Genomic DNA, 15,339 nt, shown 5'->3' with positions numbered 1-15,339 from the left:
AGGTCCAGGAAGGGCCCTTTGCGCTTGGCCTCTCCCCAGCCCTGACCGGCCCTTCCACCTGTTCCTTCAGTTCCCTCACAGCTTAGATTTGTGTTTTCCACAGCAGCATGTGCTCCCTGGGCTCTCAGGCTCCACCTCCCCTGCATAGCAAGACTTGTGCAGGGTCAGAGCAGGTTGAGCAGGGAAGTGGGGTCCTCCCTGGAGCTATCCAGGAGAGGAAAAAGAGCTCTGCCTTTGGAAACCTCAGTCTGCGGGCACAGTACCCCTAACCATTCCTCCCAAATCTAAAAATGGCGGTCCGGGAAGTAGCTGAGGTAGCAGGGCGTGGGGCCTCGGGGAGACACTGAGGAGGGCATAGGAGGGGGGTGCTTTGGATAACGAGGCCAGGCTGGACATTAGAGATGTGATATTCTGTCTTGACTGTGTTGATGTTGCTGTGTGACCTGGAGAAATAGCTGCCCCTCTCTGGACCTGAAGTAGGGAGTGAGACCTGGACCAAGGCAGCCAGGATATCTCAGCGGTGGGGTGAAATGGAGTCTGGGTAACTCAGCTGGAGTGGCACTGTCTGCAGGGACTGTCGGACAGAAAGCAGGAGACAGATGTTGGCCGGCTGCCTGGGCTGGAGAAGTGGCTTGGTGACCTGCCTGAAGGGGCTGGAGGGCAGCTGGCTTTCTGTCCTTGAAGGGGGTCTGGTCCTGTCCCTGGGGCAATAGCTCAGCCCCCCTTCTGAAGCACAACAGGCCTCCAGGGATTTTGAGAGTGGGGCCCCTGACTCCCCAAGACCCTCTTTTACCATCTTTGGCATGTCACTCCTTTAGTTTTTCACTCCTACCCTTGAGGGCTCAGAGCCTGTGAGGAGGCTGGGAGGTCCCCAGCCCAGCGCACAGACACACAAGGGTGGTGAACAACTGGGACAGGTGTTTGGGTTGAGCCCCAGAAGAGAGGCACCCGTCCTGCCACTCCTCACTCTGACCTTGCTGGCCACATCCACCATCTAGGTTGAGTTAAATGTCGAATGCAAGCTTAGATCTGCCTCATGGACTTGGGGAACTCTGGTCTTTATTCTATGATGAGGGTGAAAGTGTCACTGGCCACTCACCGTACATAGCTACTTAAAGCAATTTAAATGGAATACAATTAAAAATCTAGTCCTTTGGGCTCACTATCCACATGAAAGAGTGGACATATGGCCACATGGACAGTGCTGGGCATCTCTACGATGCCAGATGGTTTGGCTGGCCAGTGCTCTACAATGGGATGGCTCAGCTCTCTACCTGGAGAAGAGAGTGTGAGCTCCGTGGGGCTTGGGGTCCAACCTGCCTTGTCTCCTGCCATGTCCCCGGCACAGTGCCTGTCACACAGTAATCACTCATTGTTGTCAACTCACTGAACCCAGACCTGACTCCAGAGAGCAGTGGGGTCGAGTTCCTGGCCCTTGGGGCTATCAACAGCAGACCAGAACCCAAGGTCCGTTTGTGAACAAGCCTTGCCCTCAACTGGAAGCCCCATTTGCACAGGGAGCATCGTCCCAGGACTGCTCAGGTCGAAGAGACGTGGGGGGGACTCTCTGGGTGTCTGTGCGTCTCTTGGGCACCATGTTTGGATCCTCCCTGGGGATTATACAGCCAGCTGCTGCGTGTGGCAGAGGAATGCCAAGCACCCCCCACCACCGGGGACCCCCAGAGAAGGCTTCTGCCACCCAGCAGCTGCCTCCTGTTGGGGTCATGGACACCCTCACGGTGCCTGGGCGCTGCCCCACTCTGCGGCCTCACATCTGCCTGCTCACCTCCTCACGTCTTCCTTCACTCCCACTCCTCCTCTTAGGTTCCCCTCAAGCCTCTGTGCTCTGGTGACTGCCCCAGACCTCCGCAGTTAAGACTTTGCTCTCCCATGTCTGAGTACTCGGTTCAGTCCCTTTGTTTCTGACTAACTGTCTTTCTCTCCTACTTACCTGTGAAATTGCATCAACTGCAAGAGCATCCTCTGAGCGCCTGCTGTATACAAGCACTCTGGACACGGGGACGTACACTGGAGCTCCTCGTTCATGTTAAATTCGTGATGGCAAATATCGTTTCTCACTGAAAGATGTTACTTAAAGGTGTCTGGACTACGTGGAGGACAGACGGGGGTGGGGCAGGAGGAGAGAGATGGCGGCAGCCTGGCTGGGCTGGAGAGGCCAGGCAGACAGGACGGCGTGACCCATCCTGGTGTTGGCAGGCTTGGGTGACTGCTCTGCTCCTGGGGCCTGTGGAGGAAGCGGAAGACGGGAGGACTTCAGGGCCTCTGGCTGAGGGGGCGAGTGTGTGGCTGGACTGAGCACTGAGATGAAGAAGGGGAGACCAGGTCTGGGGTGGAGAGGGAGGCGGGAATTCAGCCCTGGGCACTTGAGTGTCTGTTAGGCAACTGGGGCAGTCAGATATGGGCCTGGCGCTCCGGAGAAAGATCAGACAGCAGACACAGATTTTCTTATGATTGTGTTTCTGGAACCGTTCCTTCCTAAGGGCATGTAGTCCTGGTTTTCTAATGGAAACCATCTGGACATTATCTGAAGCATCAGTGGTACTTGGGCTAAGTGCACTGTCTTCACTTTTCTGCTGTGTCCACATGGCTGGCTGATGGCGGTCTCCTCCCATCCGATAGTGCTCTTCTGTCCCCAGCTGGGCCCTGCCGTTGGGGGTCCTGGCCTAAGTCTGACCCAGCCCAAGGGTGAGCCCCACCCCTGTCCCCCACTCCCGAGGGGCTTGCCAAAAGCCCTGTCCCAGGGGAAAGGGACTGACCACCGTCCTCTTGCACCTCTGCAGCCCAAGCCACAGAACGCAGTGACCATCGCTGTGTCCTCCCGCGCCTTGTTCCGCATGGACGAGGAGCAGCGGATCTACACCGAGCAGGGCGTGGAAGAATATGTGCGCTACCAGCTGGAGCACGAGAACGAGCCCTTCAGCCCCGGGCCCGCCTTCCCCTTTGTGAAGGTGAGGGGCAGGGGCACCGCTTGCCCATGAGGTACCTCGGTGGGCATGAGCAGAAGAGCACTCCCATGGGAGTCCGAGGAGGGAACAGTGTCCTCTCGGGGCAGACGCCACCCAGGAGCTCGGCTGGCAAGAGGACAGCGACGTTGTGAGAGAAGGGGCCGCCCCGTGCCCTGAGCGAGCACAGCCCGTGCCAGGGTGCCGGCTTGGTGGATGACCACCGGCTGGGTTTGGCCCCCATTCACCCTTTCTGTGAGGTGCCCCCTCAGTGTCCCGGGAGGAGGTGGTCACTGTCGGGCCCCACCCTCCCTACCCCACCCCTTTACCCCCAAACCCCCCCACCCCACACCACCCCCACTGGATCCCAGCTCACCCCTTCTCCTGACCATGGCTACTAGCTCCAGGTGTCAGTCCCTGGAGGGTCTGAGCGGGAGGCCCCCTCTCCCACCAGGCGCTTGAGGCCGTGAACAAGAGGCTGCGGGAGCTGTACCCCGACAGCGAGGACCTCTTCGACATCGTCCTCATGACAAACAACCATGCTCAAGTGGGTGTCCGTCTCATCAACAGCATCAACCACTATGGTGAGCAGGAAGGGGTGGCGAGGGACACCCTACCAGACAGCGGGACAGCCCCACATCTCTGCAGGGGTAGGGTATAGGAACCCCAAGCCCAGCACTAGGCTGCTAGAATGACCCTTGCAAAACAAAACAACACAAAAAGAGCCTGATTGTCACACTGCTATTTTCAAGGTGTTAATATTCTCTCCCTGGCTGATTTTAAGCTACCAACAGCTGGACCATCAAACTGGATTTAAAAATCCCTAGGTGTTTAAACATTTGACTTGTACAAATCATATAAGCTTAAGCTGCAGAGAATAATTCCTTGTCAGATACAGGGAAGTCTCATGGAGTCACAGGACAGGAAGTAACATTGGGTCTACAAAGGCCTGAATCCAAGCTCTAGAATCCTCTCCTGGCCTTTTTCTTTCTCAGCCAAATGAGTCTTATTTCTGTTTCTTTGGCAAATCTATTCCTTTCCTTTTCCCTCCCTCTTACTCCTCCTCTCCCCAAACTAGGTTTCTCTGCATTTCCTGAATATGGCCAAAACCTTTATTTTTTTAAAAAAAATATTCATTTTATGCATACAAGAACTGGGGTGTAGACCAGAGGTGGGGGGTGGGGGTGAGAGGATTCACCAGAGACAGAGTGGGGAGCAGAACAGCACATAGACTGAAACCACTGTTGAGTGGAGCAACAGGCAGGTCAGGAGAGGTCTGCTGCGCCATGTGGGTCACCTCCCTGCCCAGGGTCAAACTCATTTTGCAGTGACTGTGGGTAGCTTTATAGTGCTGCATCTTAACCCCTTTGCCACCAACGAGGCCCTGGCCAAAATCGTTGAGTTTATATTTTCTTATTTTAAGTAGCCAAAAGTCCAGTTGACATTTTAAAACTTGGCTTCAAATTGTTAAGAGCAGGGGTGAGTTTCAAAATATTTAACCAGCTAAGACACAGGAACCTAGTAATCTGGCGGGACCCCACTTGTGGTTCTGGTATGGGTCCTGCGGTACCCCTGCCCTGCCAGCCATCACCCTCAGCTGTGGAGTGGTAAAGTGCTGGCTATCAGTCTCAGAGCAGTAGCTGCTCTGAGGAAGGTCACACAACACACACAGACTCGGTACTGGGCGACCATCAACCCTGAGGAGAATCTGATGGGCCGATGTTGGCCCCTACCAGTCAGCTGTGACCAAGAGGGTCAGTCCTTCTTAGAGTACCATGGGTCCCTGACAAGAGGAGGTTACTGTGAGCCAGGCAAAATCTCTACAGAGGTAAGATTATCCCCGTTTCATGGGAAGGTGGGAGGCAGTGTGCTGACTAAAATCACACAGAGAATCCTCGCCTGCCCGGCCACCACTCCAAACAAGATTGCACGCAGAGAGACCACTCTGAGACCCTGAGCATTGACCTTGGCCTTAACTGGGTCCTCTCTGCCTCCTTCCCAGACCTGTTCATCGAGAGGTTCTGCATGACAGGTGGGAATAGCCCCATCTGCTACCTCAAGGCCTATCACACCAACCTCTACTTGTCGGCTGACTCAGAAAAAGTACGAGAAGCCATTGATGAAGGTGAGTCCAGCTGGGGAGAGAAGATATGGGGAATCTGGTAAAAGAGTGGGAGGCCTGGCCCTCGGGTTCTGAGCAGGTACTGGGGTTGCCATGGTAACTGGAAGGTGAGGCTGTGCAATACTTTCCTTACTTCCTATGTCCTGTCAACTCTGAGAACAAGGCCCCACCTATTCCACTTATTGCCATCTCTTTCACTTCCCACCCCCTGCTCTGCAGTATTAGAATGCTTTTACCCATCAGCTTCACCCAGCCTTTTGTTGTCATGGAAACCCTCCTTCCAGCCCTGAAAGCTACCTCTTCTAAGATCCTGCAGGTCAATAGGAGTTCTGATTCTTGGGTGACCATGCCTCTGCCCTTCCTGGCATCAGTAGGGAGGGGCCTCTCCAACCTAAGCAGTGGGGTCTGCAAAATGCCCAGCGTTTCCAGCAGCTGGGCTGGCTACTGCTGGCGCAAGGTTAGAAAACCCAATGGCAAATACCAACAAAGAGAATTCCCTTCCACATGTTGCTTTCAAGGGGCAGTGCTGGGTGGCATGGGAAATCTCAGGCCTCTTGACAGGATGTTTATTGCTACTGCACCTGAGAGAAACAGGCCCACAGGGAAGGCAGGATTGCCCAACTGCCCAAGCAGGCCCCTCAGACTGAACACTAACACAGACTTATATATTCACTTTTCTCTTCCTCTTTCATGCTGTCTCCTGCCTGGAAGCCTGGCCTCTTTCCCACAATGCCTCATTCCCCTGAGCTGCCTGGGGGCTCCAAGAGCTTCCCTTTAACAAGGAAGCAGAAGCCGTTTCCCTAGACAGATGTCACGCCCTCTGGTTGGGTCTCGGCACCTGCCTGCAGGTGTGCCTTTCTACGTCTGTGGTGTGAGCTCAGGCTAGGGAGCAGGAGATGGTCAGGAGGGAGGGTTGTGGCCGGGGTGGGACGTTCTGGCTCATCTGAGCTCTGGCACTGGCAGAGCTGAAAAGGGGCCAACCTCATGCCTAGGCCTGGTCCTGCTGGTAGCATCCTTGGGCGCTGAGGCTGGCACCACTCACTCCTCCCAAACTCTGCCAATGCCCAGCCCCGGGAACCAAGATCCCCAAAGAGCAGGGTAGAAGCAGCCTTTGGAGACATGGAGAAGAGGGAAGGGGCTGAGCCAGTCGCCCAGGGCTCCAGCCTACTAGTGTTGAACTCTGTGGGCTACCATAGCTCAGACCTGGAGCCTGGGGCCTCGATGGGGCATCCTGGACCCCCTGGAGAATCCCAGGGGTACAGAGAATCTGTGCAAATAGTCAGATGTAGTTTTTGTTGCTACTCCGGGGGACCCACATTTTCTCAAGGAGCCCTGAGTGACCAGGCTGCCCTTCACACACCCGGGGGCCATGGTGGTGTTAGACTGGGGGCACCTACCCCACCCCATCCCACCCCAGACTATAGCTGGGAGCTCAGTCCCAGACAGAGCTGAAACACCCTTCATTTTACTTGACCCAGAAAATGTGCAGGACTTTTTGGAATCAACAGCAAGAGAGTAACTGAGACCAAACCAGAGTTAGAGTTCCTTCCCAACCACCCCGAAGGTCTACGACAGGGCCTGTGAGGACCCCCTGGCAGGAAAGTAGTGGCCTGGAGGACCCTTCCTTCCAGCCAGAAATCACAATCCCTTGATCTATTAGGTACTGAGCTTTTGAAACTGCCCCATGCTGATTGACACATAATTTCTACCCCGAGTCCTCTGAGGGCCCTTCTGTTCCCCCTGGGATTCTCCACAAATAATAACTAAGAAGGTAACCCTGGAATAGGTCAGGGCCTGGCAGACCTGCTAGAGCAAAAAGTTTTTGTCTGGTCTAGGGCCAGATTTTAAATATTAACCCTCTGCACCTCTCCTGGGCCTGGGTCAGGCAGATAGAGGGCAACCCTCTAAGGCCGCGGTCAGGGGGTCAGCTGCTGGCACTAGCCCCAGTGAAGGCTGACACTGGCCTCTTTTTGCACAGGGATCGCAGCCGCCACCATCTTCAGCCCCAGCAGGGACGTGGCTGTGTCCCAGAGTCAGCTGCGCGTGGCCTTCGACGGAGACGCTGTGCTCTTCTCAGACGAGTCTGAGCGCATCGTCAAGGCCCATGGGCTGGACCGGTTCTTCGAGCATGAGAAGGCGCACGAGAACAAGCCTCTGGCCCAGGTGCTTCACATGCTTCCCAGAACCCCCTAAGTGGGTGCAGGAGGTTGCCTTTGCAGGATGCTATTGGCTTGAACCCCCAGCCCAGGACGAAACCCCAGGCTCAGCCCAGATCCAGCCAGGCTCCCTGACGAAGCCTCCACCCCTCATCCTTCTCACCTGACCCCTGACCCCCCTCCACCAGCTTCTACTGCTTTGTGGAACTCCAACCCCTCCTCTGCAGTGCCATCACCCCTTGGAACCCCGATTCTCTCACTAGCTCCTCTCCGGAGCCCCTACCCTCTCTTTGCAGCTCCTTTCTGAGGTCTCCTCTTCTCTAAAGTCTCCACCCCTCTCTGTGGCCTCACCCTCTCTCTGGAACCCTGTGTCCTTCTCTGAGATTGTCCCATGTCTGAGTAAGCACCATCCCCCCAAGAAGCCCATTTCCCTACCTGGAAGAAAACACCTGGACGGCAGCACCCCTCGGAGCAGGGAACTGGGCAGCCCCTCTGCTTTGGCTCTCGCTAGCCCTTCCCAGCGCCTCCCACCCCCTCTCCGCCAGGGGCTCAGGGGCCTCCTCTCCCACTGCCTGGAGTCTCTTTGAGAACAGACTAGGCTCCAGATCTTGGTGGAGATTCCCTGGGAATACAGTTGTCAGGACCCCCGCCTTCCTGGAAGCTTTCATATTTGTGCTTTTAACACAAATCTGGGGGCTCAAAATCCCAAAGCCTCTCCCCCAAGAACAGAGCAGGCTGCTGTGTGGCCTCTGAGTAACCATTTTGCTTCCATTCTCCTTGGCTCCCACTGATTCGAGTCCGGGGCAGGACAGTTTGCCCTCTAAGAGGTGGGCAGAGGCCTAGGAGGCCGGCCTGCTCCAGGTCGCCCCGCATGCACGGGGTCTCCAAGACTGCCTCCCAGCACCTGCTTCTTTATTCATATCAAGCTTTGTTTTTCTGGACACTGTGGAAAGTAAATCCTTTTCCTGACCCCAGAGAGCTGGACGTGACACCCTGGCCACCATGTGCCTGAGGAGCAGGCTCCGTGTCTGGCAGTTACAGGTTGGCTGTGTGGCCCAGCTGCTTACAGCTGGAGTCCATCCCGACTGGGAGGCTCATGCCATAGTGAGTGATCTGTCACACCTGCCGTGCTGTTGAGCACAGAGGCCCACTGGTGTGGCTGCAGGGCAGACCTCACAGATGGGGCACGTGGACGGACGGCCTGGGTGGACACACCGAGGTGTGCGCACGGTGGCCGAGCAGGCAGGGCCGAGCTGGGAGAGGAGCTCCTGAGCAGCTTCCCACCCAGACAGCAGGCCTGGCGCCTGAGGCAGGAGCCGAGCTGCAGAGGGGCCCATGCTTGGGAGAGGGACAAGCTCACCGTGTTCCCTTGTCTTCTCACAGGGCCCTTTAAAGGGCTTTCTGGAGGCGCTGGGGAGGTTGCAGAAGAAGTTCTACTCCAAGGGCCTGCGCCTGGAGTGTCCGATCCGCACCTACTTGGTGACAGCACGCAGCGCAGCCAGTTCTGGGGCCCGGGCTCTCAAGACCCTGCGGAGCTGGGGCCTGGAGACAGATGAGGCCCTGTTCCTCGCGGGCGCACCCAAGGGCCCCCTCCTTGAGAAGATCCGCCCACACATCTTCTTTGATGACCAGATGTTCCATGTCGCTGGGGCTCAGGAGATGGGCACCGTGGCTGCCCACGTGCCTTACGGGGTGGCACAGACACCCCGGCGGGCTGCAGCTGCGAAGCAGGCCCCGTCTGCCCAGTAGCTGAGCCGCCAGCTTTACTGGCCCATGTTGCTCCAGACACTGCGCTGTGGCCCGGAGCGCCCCCCCTAGTTCCTGGCACTCTGCCCTCTGTATGTCTCCCCTCCGCCCCAAGCGAGGCGCCGTAGGAAGGCTGCAGCCAGGCCAGGGTCCTCACCTGTCCGCCTTTTTGGACAAATGCTGTGCCAGGGTGCTGCCTAGGAAGGTAAGACTGCAGAATAGCTGGGCTTCGGGGTAGGGTATGGGACTGAGGAGAGGAAGGTCCAACAAGCCAGGACGCCCCCAAGGAGGTTTGGGGTGAAAACTAGCTCAGTCTCTCTCAAAGAGCACTGCTGTGAGAGAAGGGATCTAGCTATCTGGTTCCTTCCTTCCTTCTTTCTTTCTTTCTTATTTTAAAGATTTATTTATTCATGCATACAATAATTGGGGTACAGGCCAGAGGTGCAGGTGGTAAGAGGCTTTACCAGAGACAGAGTGGGGAGCAGAACAGGCAGATCTACTGAAATACACTGCCGAGGGGAGAGCAGGCAAGACCAGAGAGGTCTGCCAAGCGGAGATCTCCCCTGCCAGGGATCGAGCTCATGCTGCCCTTGCCGTGGGGAGCGTCATAGTGCTGCACTGTGGCACTTGTGCCACTGGGCAGGCCCAAGGCTGCCTGGCCTGGAATTGACTGCATAACTTTGAGTATGTCCCTCCTCTTCATGGGTGTCAGTTCCCCAGCTCAAAAGGCGGCATTCAGATTCTCCTGCAGTCCAAGCAGCTCCATTGAGGAAGCACGCCCTCTCTGAAGAAGCGTCAGAGACTGTGGTCACCAAAGGATGTCTCGGGGAGCCTGAGTTATGAAAGGACGGTCCTTCCTCTGGGCTGACCCAGTTTCACACCCTCCACTCCTGAGCCCAGAGGCCTTTGTCAGACGGGCAAAGTGCACACTCGCCACAGCAGCCTGCCTTTAACGTTACATGTTTGGAAACCACAGGACAAGGTGGTCTATTTGCTCCCTGTGATGCTGGAATCTGAGTCCTCGGAGCTCATCTGCCAGGTGCAGAGTTTGAAAGAGAGGAGGGCCCAAACCTGCATGCAGTCTCTTCCCCAGCCAGCAGGGGGTGCTGCAGGTGCTCTCCGGGAGAAACTTTCTGGACCTTTGCTTTTGCTTTTAGCCAAACGCAGTGGCAGAAGGCCCAGTGACTGCAGCAGGGAGGTTGCCGAGGCTGAGCTGGAGGGAAGGCCTGCCTAGGGTGACCTTTGAAGGTGGGGCGCCTAGTTGGGGACAGTCACCCATCAGTGAAGAAGGAGCTGACATGTCCTCGAGCAGAGTTCTCCCCATTGGACTGTTCCTGGAGGGGTGCGCTCTCCTGTCAGCACATGCTGTGCAAGGCCTCCAGGTGTGGTGCTCTGTGAACCTCCTGCCTTTGCCAGAGGGCCTGCAGCTTTGTCACCGCTTCCAGAGAACTCTCACTGCCTAATGCGCCCGCCGCTGCCTCCTCCTCGGCTGACCAGCTCACACTGGGGCAGCACGGGCAGGGGTGGGGGGGGCTTCCTCAGGAAGAACCAGAGGGCTGAGGGGACACCTGTGACCTGTGTGTGGCACGGACCCCCAGCTCCAGGCCGGGAACCCTAGCTGTGAGCAGCACTTTGTGAAGAAAGCCAAAGGCACCCCGTTCAAGACAGAGCTCTGGGGGTGTGTGCAGGAGAGCTGGAGCGACCATGGGAGCCAGAAAAGGGGGTGAAGGGCAACTTGGGGCCTGATGTTGTCTTTTTAGGACTCAGCCCAGGGTCTGCCTGGGTACAGGAGCTGGGCAATCTAGGACAAGGAGTGGCAGATAATCCCAGAAGGGGAACGAAAGTGACAGGAGTCCTCTTCCTAGTGGGCAGCAGCTTGGGGCAGAGGCAGGGCGGGCTGGGCTTCCATTGTTGTGTTAAGGCACCCGAGGGTTTGGGGTTTGGGGGGAAGGGCAAAGCTGTGCTCAGTGCTGGGCGGATGCGGCACTGTCTCATCTGGACACAGTCTTGGGATGCCTTTGCACAAGGTCATTTTCTGTGCACAATTTGCAGTCCGTATATCTCTGACCAACAGGGGGCAGAAGCCCTGGTGGTGAGGCCCTGCCCCTGCCAGTGCCCAAGCCCAGCCACAGATACTGAGGCCTACAAACAAGCTCAAGAAAACTAACTTGAGAGGAAGTGAGAGAGGGTGTTCACCCCGAGGCACCTTGACTCTTGGCTGATCCAGAGCAGACCCTGCCCGCTGCCTCCCAGGACAGAATCACCCTGCTGAGTCAGCCAGCAGGTTGCCTTAAAAAACCTATAAAGCTGGGCACAGCTGAGGCAGGCTGGAGCCGCACAGCACACACCTAGCTGTGAGAGCAGCGCCAGATGTCACCTCATTAAGATAAACCCCAGGGGCTCTGCCAGAGGTCCTGCTCCCAGGCCTAGTGGTAAACACCGATGATTCTTCCAGTCTCTTGGGAAACAGAACATAGAATGCCACTGCGGAAAGATAAGGTGCAGTGAAGCTCGGAAAGTGAGCTTCATGGGGCCACCATTAAGAGACACGGACAGCCCTGGGCAATGAGAGACAAGAGGACCCAAATTATATTATTCAAACCATCAATGAGCACCTCGAGCCTGGAGAAAACGGCCAGTCATTCTGGGGGTGACTTAGACTATAGCCAGTCACATCTTCTGATAGTTTAAAGGACTCAGGCAGCATTGTTTATTTTCCTCACCAGGCAAATTAAAAGGTAGGGTGAACACCAAAGCCCCGGGCCCCCTGTGGACTGTAGCTCTGGGGTGAGGGGTGCAGCTCCTGAACCCCTGGGCCCTGTAGCTGAAAGCCTGGCCCCCCCATTAAGGCCTGCAGAAGGCAGCCTAGGAGATGCTTGCCAACAGTTCCAGGCCCAGTGGAAATGGCCACTTAGCAGAAAAACAGAAGCCCTGTTTCCACACACTAGGACTGCTCAGATGACTACAAATCAGCCTCCTCCCCTTCCGAGAGCCCAATCAGGATGGTGGGGAAGCAGCTGGATACACCAGAAGAAATCAAAACCAGCAAAAAGTTCAAATTTAAGCCGAATCCAGCACTGCAAAGCTAGTCAACTCATGTCCCCCAGCACGGCCAGATTGGTGGTTTAAACGCTAAAATACCTGCCTGTAAGAGCTGGTGAAGAGTGCTGGCCTGTGCCCCCGAGGGCCCTTCCATCTTTCCATGATCGTGCCAAAAGCGACCACACCGGCAGTGGGCAGTGTCCACTCTGCGCTCGGTGCCCCGGTCATGGTGGGTTAGAAGGTAAATAACTTGCCACCAGCTCAGAGACACTCAGCGGGTGTCTGCTGCTGGGACCCACACTCTTAACCCTTTTTGCTCTCCGGCCTGTGCATATGCACAGAAGTGGCAAGAGAAGCTCCCTTAGCATGTTGACCCCCGGCTTGCTAAAACGCTCTAACACACTTGAGAGGCTGCATCATTTTGCTATAACTTTTTAATTCACTAAGAATTTAAAGTAGTGCCAAACATTTGCAGAGCCCTGAATCACCTCCAGAGCGCCCCCTTGACTTCACTGGATCCCAGTTTGAAGTCCCCCATGTTGGGTTAATGCCCAGTGGCGTACATATATATGCCTGTGACTGCTTTTGCAAGACAATCAGAGAGTGGCACTGTTTCAGCAAGAGACTGCAGAGCTCAAAATACTAATCTGGCTGTTAACAGAGCTTGCTGACCTCTGGGCTCAGTTCACACCCACCTCAGCACAAGGAGGCAGAAGCAGAGGCTGCTGCGCTGCCCAGGGGTGGCATGGGGGAGCCCTGTAAACACCTGTGGGCATCATTAGGGCACAGAGGATGGCAGGCACTGGGTAAGAACCAGTCTGAGCAGTTAGGATTTCAAGTTTTATTTTTGGATGACCTTTTGTAATTTGAAATGTAGCTGACACGCCACTTGGCTTGAGTGCATCCTTCCAAGCTGACGGGAGGGAGGCAGGAGCAGGACCCCTGTCGAGACTGAGTCCAGGGGGCCGCTCCCCCCACCCTCAGTGTGGTTCTATTGTCCTCAGTGGCTCAGTGTGGCATGGCTCTCATGGGGGTGACCAGTGCTGTAGATGGTGGGCCTTCGCTAATACTCTTCATGACATGCCCAGTGTTGACTTAAGCTTCACATCCAACAAGTCACCCACATACTCTCTGTGGGAGCAAGTACAAGTTCCTCGAAAAGAGGGCTCCAGCCAAAATTTGAACTGGTTCAGTGGTTACTGAAGTGGGAGCTAAAACTCCAGGAAGCTTGGGCATGGCCACTGTCGTTCGGTATCAGAGTGTGAGCGACAAACACTAATCATGCACCCTCGTCATGGATCAAGAAGAATCTGCAGATTTAGAGATTTAACAAGCTGCCAGGGACCCCTGCAAGAATGACAAGCACCAAAGCAGCCCTTCTTCCCCCACTGCTATTGCTGGTCCATTGTGTTACTTTTCTGTTCAGCCCATTCTTGGCCTCAGACCCCTCACAACCCAGTGTTCTGGGCAGCAGTGACCAGTGAGTGTTTTGGAGTTGGCATGAGAAATGAAATCTGGTTGGTGCTGGACATTGCTTTCTGGGTGGCATGCAAGTCCCTGGTGTGCATGCTCTGATGCTGTAGCATGATTCTGAGGATGTGGCCTTGTGCAAAGAGGGAGAGGGATCCCAGGGGCTGTCCCCTGGGAGACGCTGGGGAGGCAGCTGGTTTCACAGCAGCAAAGTGCAAACGCCCTTCTCACCGGTAGGTGGCACTATAGGCCAGCTCTCAGCTGGGGGCGCTCCTGGCGCGCACCACCCCCCCACTCCGCCCCTTAAGTACTATTTACTTTGTTCTAATTTACTTTGTTCTATGTCACTTGGTGCTGTGCTGGACTCTCGCAGGCAGCTTAACCATAAAGGGCTTTAGGTGCTCTGAAAATGTCAAATGTATCTGTGCGACAAATCGATTGTTTTTACCAACAACTACTGTGATTTTTATGGACATTCATGAGTGTAGCAGCAGATAAAAGCTGCATGTGTGCATGCTTGCTTCTGTGGGTGTGTAAAAAGGGCCAGCTAGCTTACTGACAGTGTGTGCACGAGTGTGTATGTGTGTACAGGATGATTATCGCTGTTATATGAGGGTCCTGGGCTCCGTGTACCGACTGGTGACCAGCCCTGCTTCCTGGAGCTGCTTCTGACTATTCCCATCACTTCATGGGCATTTGCCCGTGTGCAGCATTGGAACAGCTGAGGCCAGGCCCCTTATCTGTCTCGCCAACTTCCAGCCTCTGAGCAACAAGGTCTTGGCTGTTAACCATCTCTCTGCCTTCCACTTCTATCCCCTGCAGCCTTGGGAAGGAAGTGGTAGAATCTGGGACATCCCCTTTTGTTTTTTTTCTGTTTGTTTTTAAAGATTTATTTATTTATGCATAAAGAACTGGGGTACAGGCCAGAGGTGCAGGGGCAGTGATAGGATTCACCAGAGAGAGTGGGGAGTAGAACAGGCAGATTGATGAAGTACTGCTGAAGGGAGCAGCAGGCGAGATAGTAGAGGTCTGCTGCACGTGTGGGTCACCTCCCTGGCCGGAAATCGAACTCATGCTTCAGTGGCTGAGATACTTCAGAGTGCTGCGCTTTAACCTGTTGCGCCACCAGGGAGGGCCCTGCGACGTCCCTTTGTTTCCTCCTTCTGATGGTTCCAGCGCCAGCATGAACACTTGGGCAGACTGTGCACTGCACAAGTCAACATGGAACCATTCGTGCCACTGATGTGAGTGGTGCCTCCTAGGCACCTGCAAACGCTGCCAACTGTACACAGTTGTCCCAGCCATCCTGTGGCCTTGGCTTAGACAACTGCCCTCTTCCCTGTCCTCTTGACCAGCCCAGCTGAGCCTGGGATTCCTTCCTCTGCTGGTGTGTTCTAATCTGGTCCAGAAGTGATTCACCCTTGGCTTTGATTGGAAAGTATCTCCCCACTGGATCGCCTCCCCTGAGGCCTTTGGAATTCAATTTATGAACGTGAAATATAGCTGGCAATGTTTCAGTTAACCATCTTTGCAAAGAGAGAGGCCCCTTGTAAGACTGCAGAGTGGGGCCAATGACCCCCCCCACACACACACTCTTGGTCTGAATATGCCTTCGTGAGCCAACCGTTAGATGGGTCTGCCACGGAACTGGGGCAAAGGCCTCAAGGCTAAACTTGTATTTGTCACCAAGCAGGAAATAACCAGGTCCCTAAAGGCTGGCTCGATGTCTCCAAGGGCTAAGCAGGAAACAAATAAGAGGATGAGCCAGGGCCTTGAATGGAGTGGAGAAAGCACGCCCTGTGTCTGGCCGTGGAAAGGCCGCTGGTGTTGCTACATCCTC

At 55.4% G+C, this 15,339-nt stretch overlaps 1 protein-coding gene across 1 annotated transcript; it reads left to right on the top strand.

Moving 5' to 3' along the window:
* The first annotated feature begins 1,595 nt into the window (after positions 1-1,595).
* NT5C1A (5'-nucleotidase, cytosolic IA) lies at positions 1,596-9,226 on the top strand. The gene is made up of 6 exons (XM_004679445.2): positions 1,596-1,739; positions 2,802-2,969; positions 3,418-3,547; positions 4,966-5,088; positions 7,064-7,248; positions 8,625-9,226. The coding sequence occupies exons 1-6, from the start codon at positions 1,596-1,598 to the stop codon at positions 8,988-8,990; spliced, it is 1,116 nt and encodes a 371-aa protein (XP_004679502.1). The 3' UTR covers positions 8,991-9,226.
* Positions 9,227-15,339: the final 6,113 nt, after the last annotated feature.

This window comes from Condylura cristata, unplaced genomic scaffold, assembly GCF_000260355.1.
Source record: "Condylura cristata isolate star-nosed mole 26May11 unplaced genomic scaffold, ConCri1.0 scaffold00008, whole genome shotgun sequence".
Lineage (NCBI taxonomy): Eukaryota > Metazoa > Chordata > Mammalia > Eulipotyphla > Talpidae > Condylura > Condylura cristata.
The sequence above is the reverse complement of the archived record's forward strand: the minus strand, read 5'-3'. Positions and strand labels throughout refer to the sequence as shown.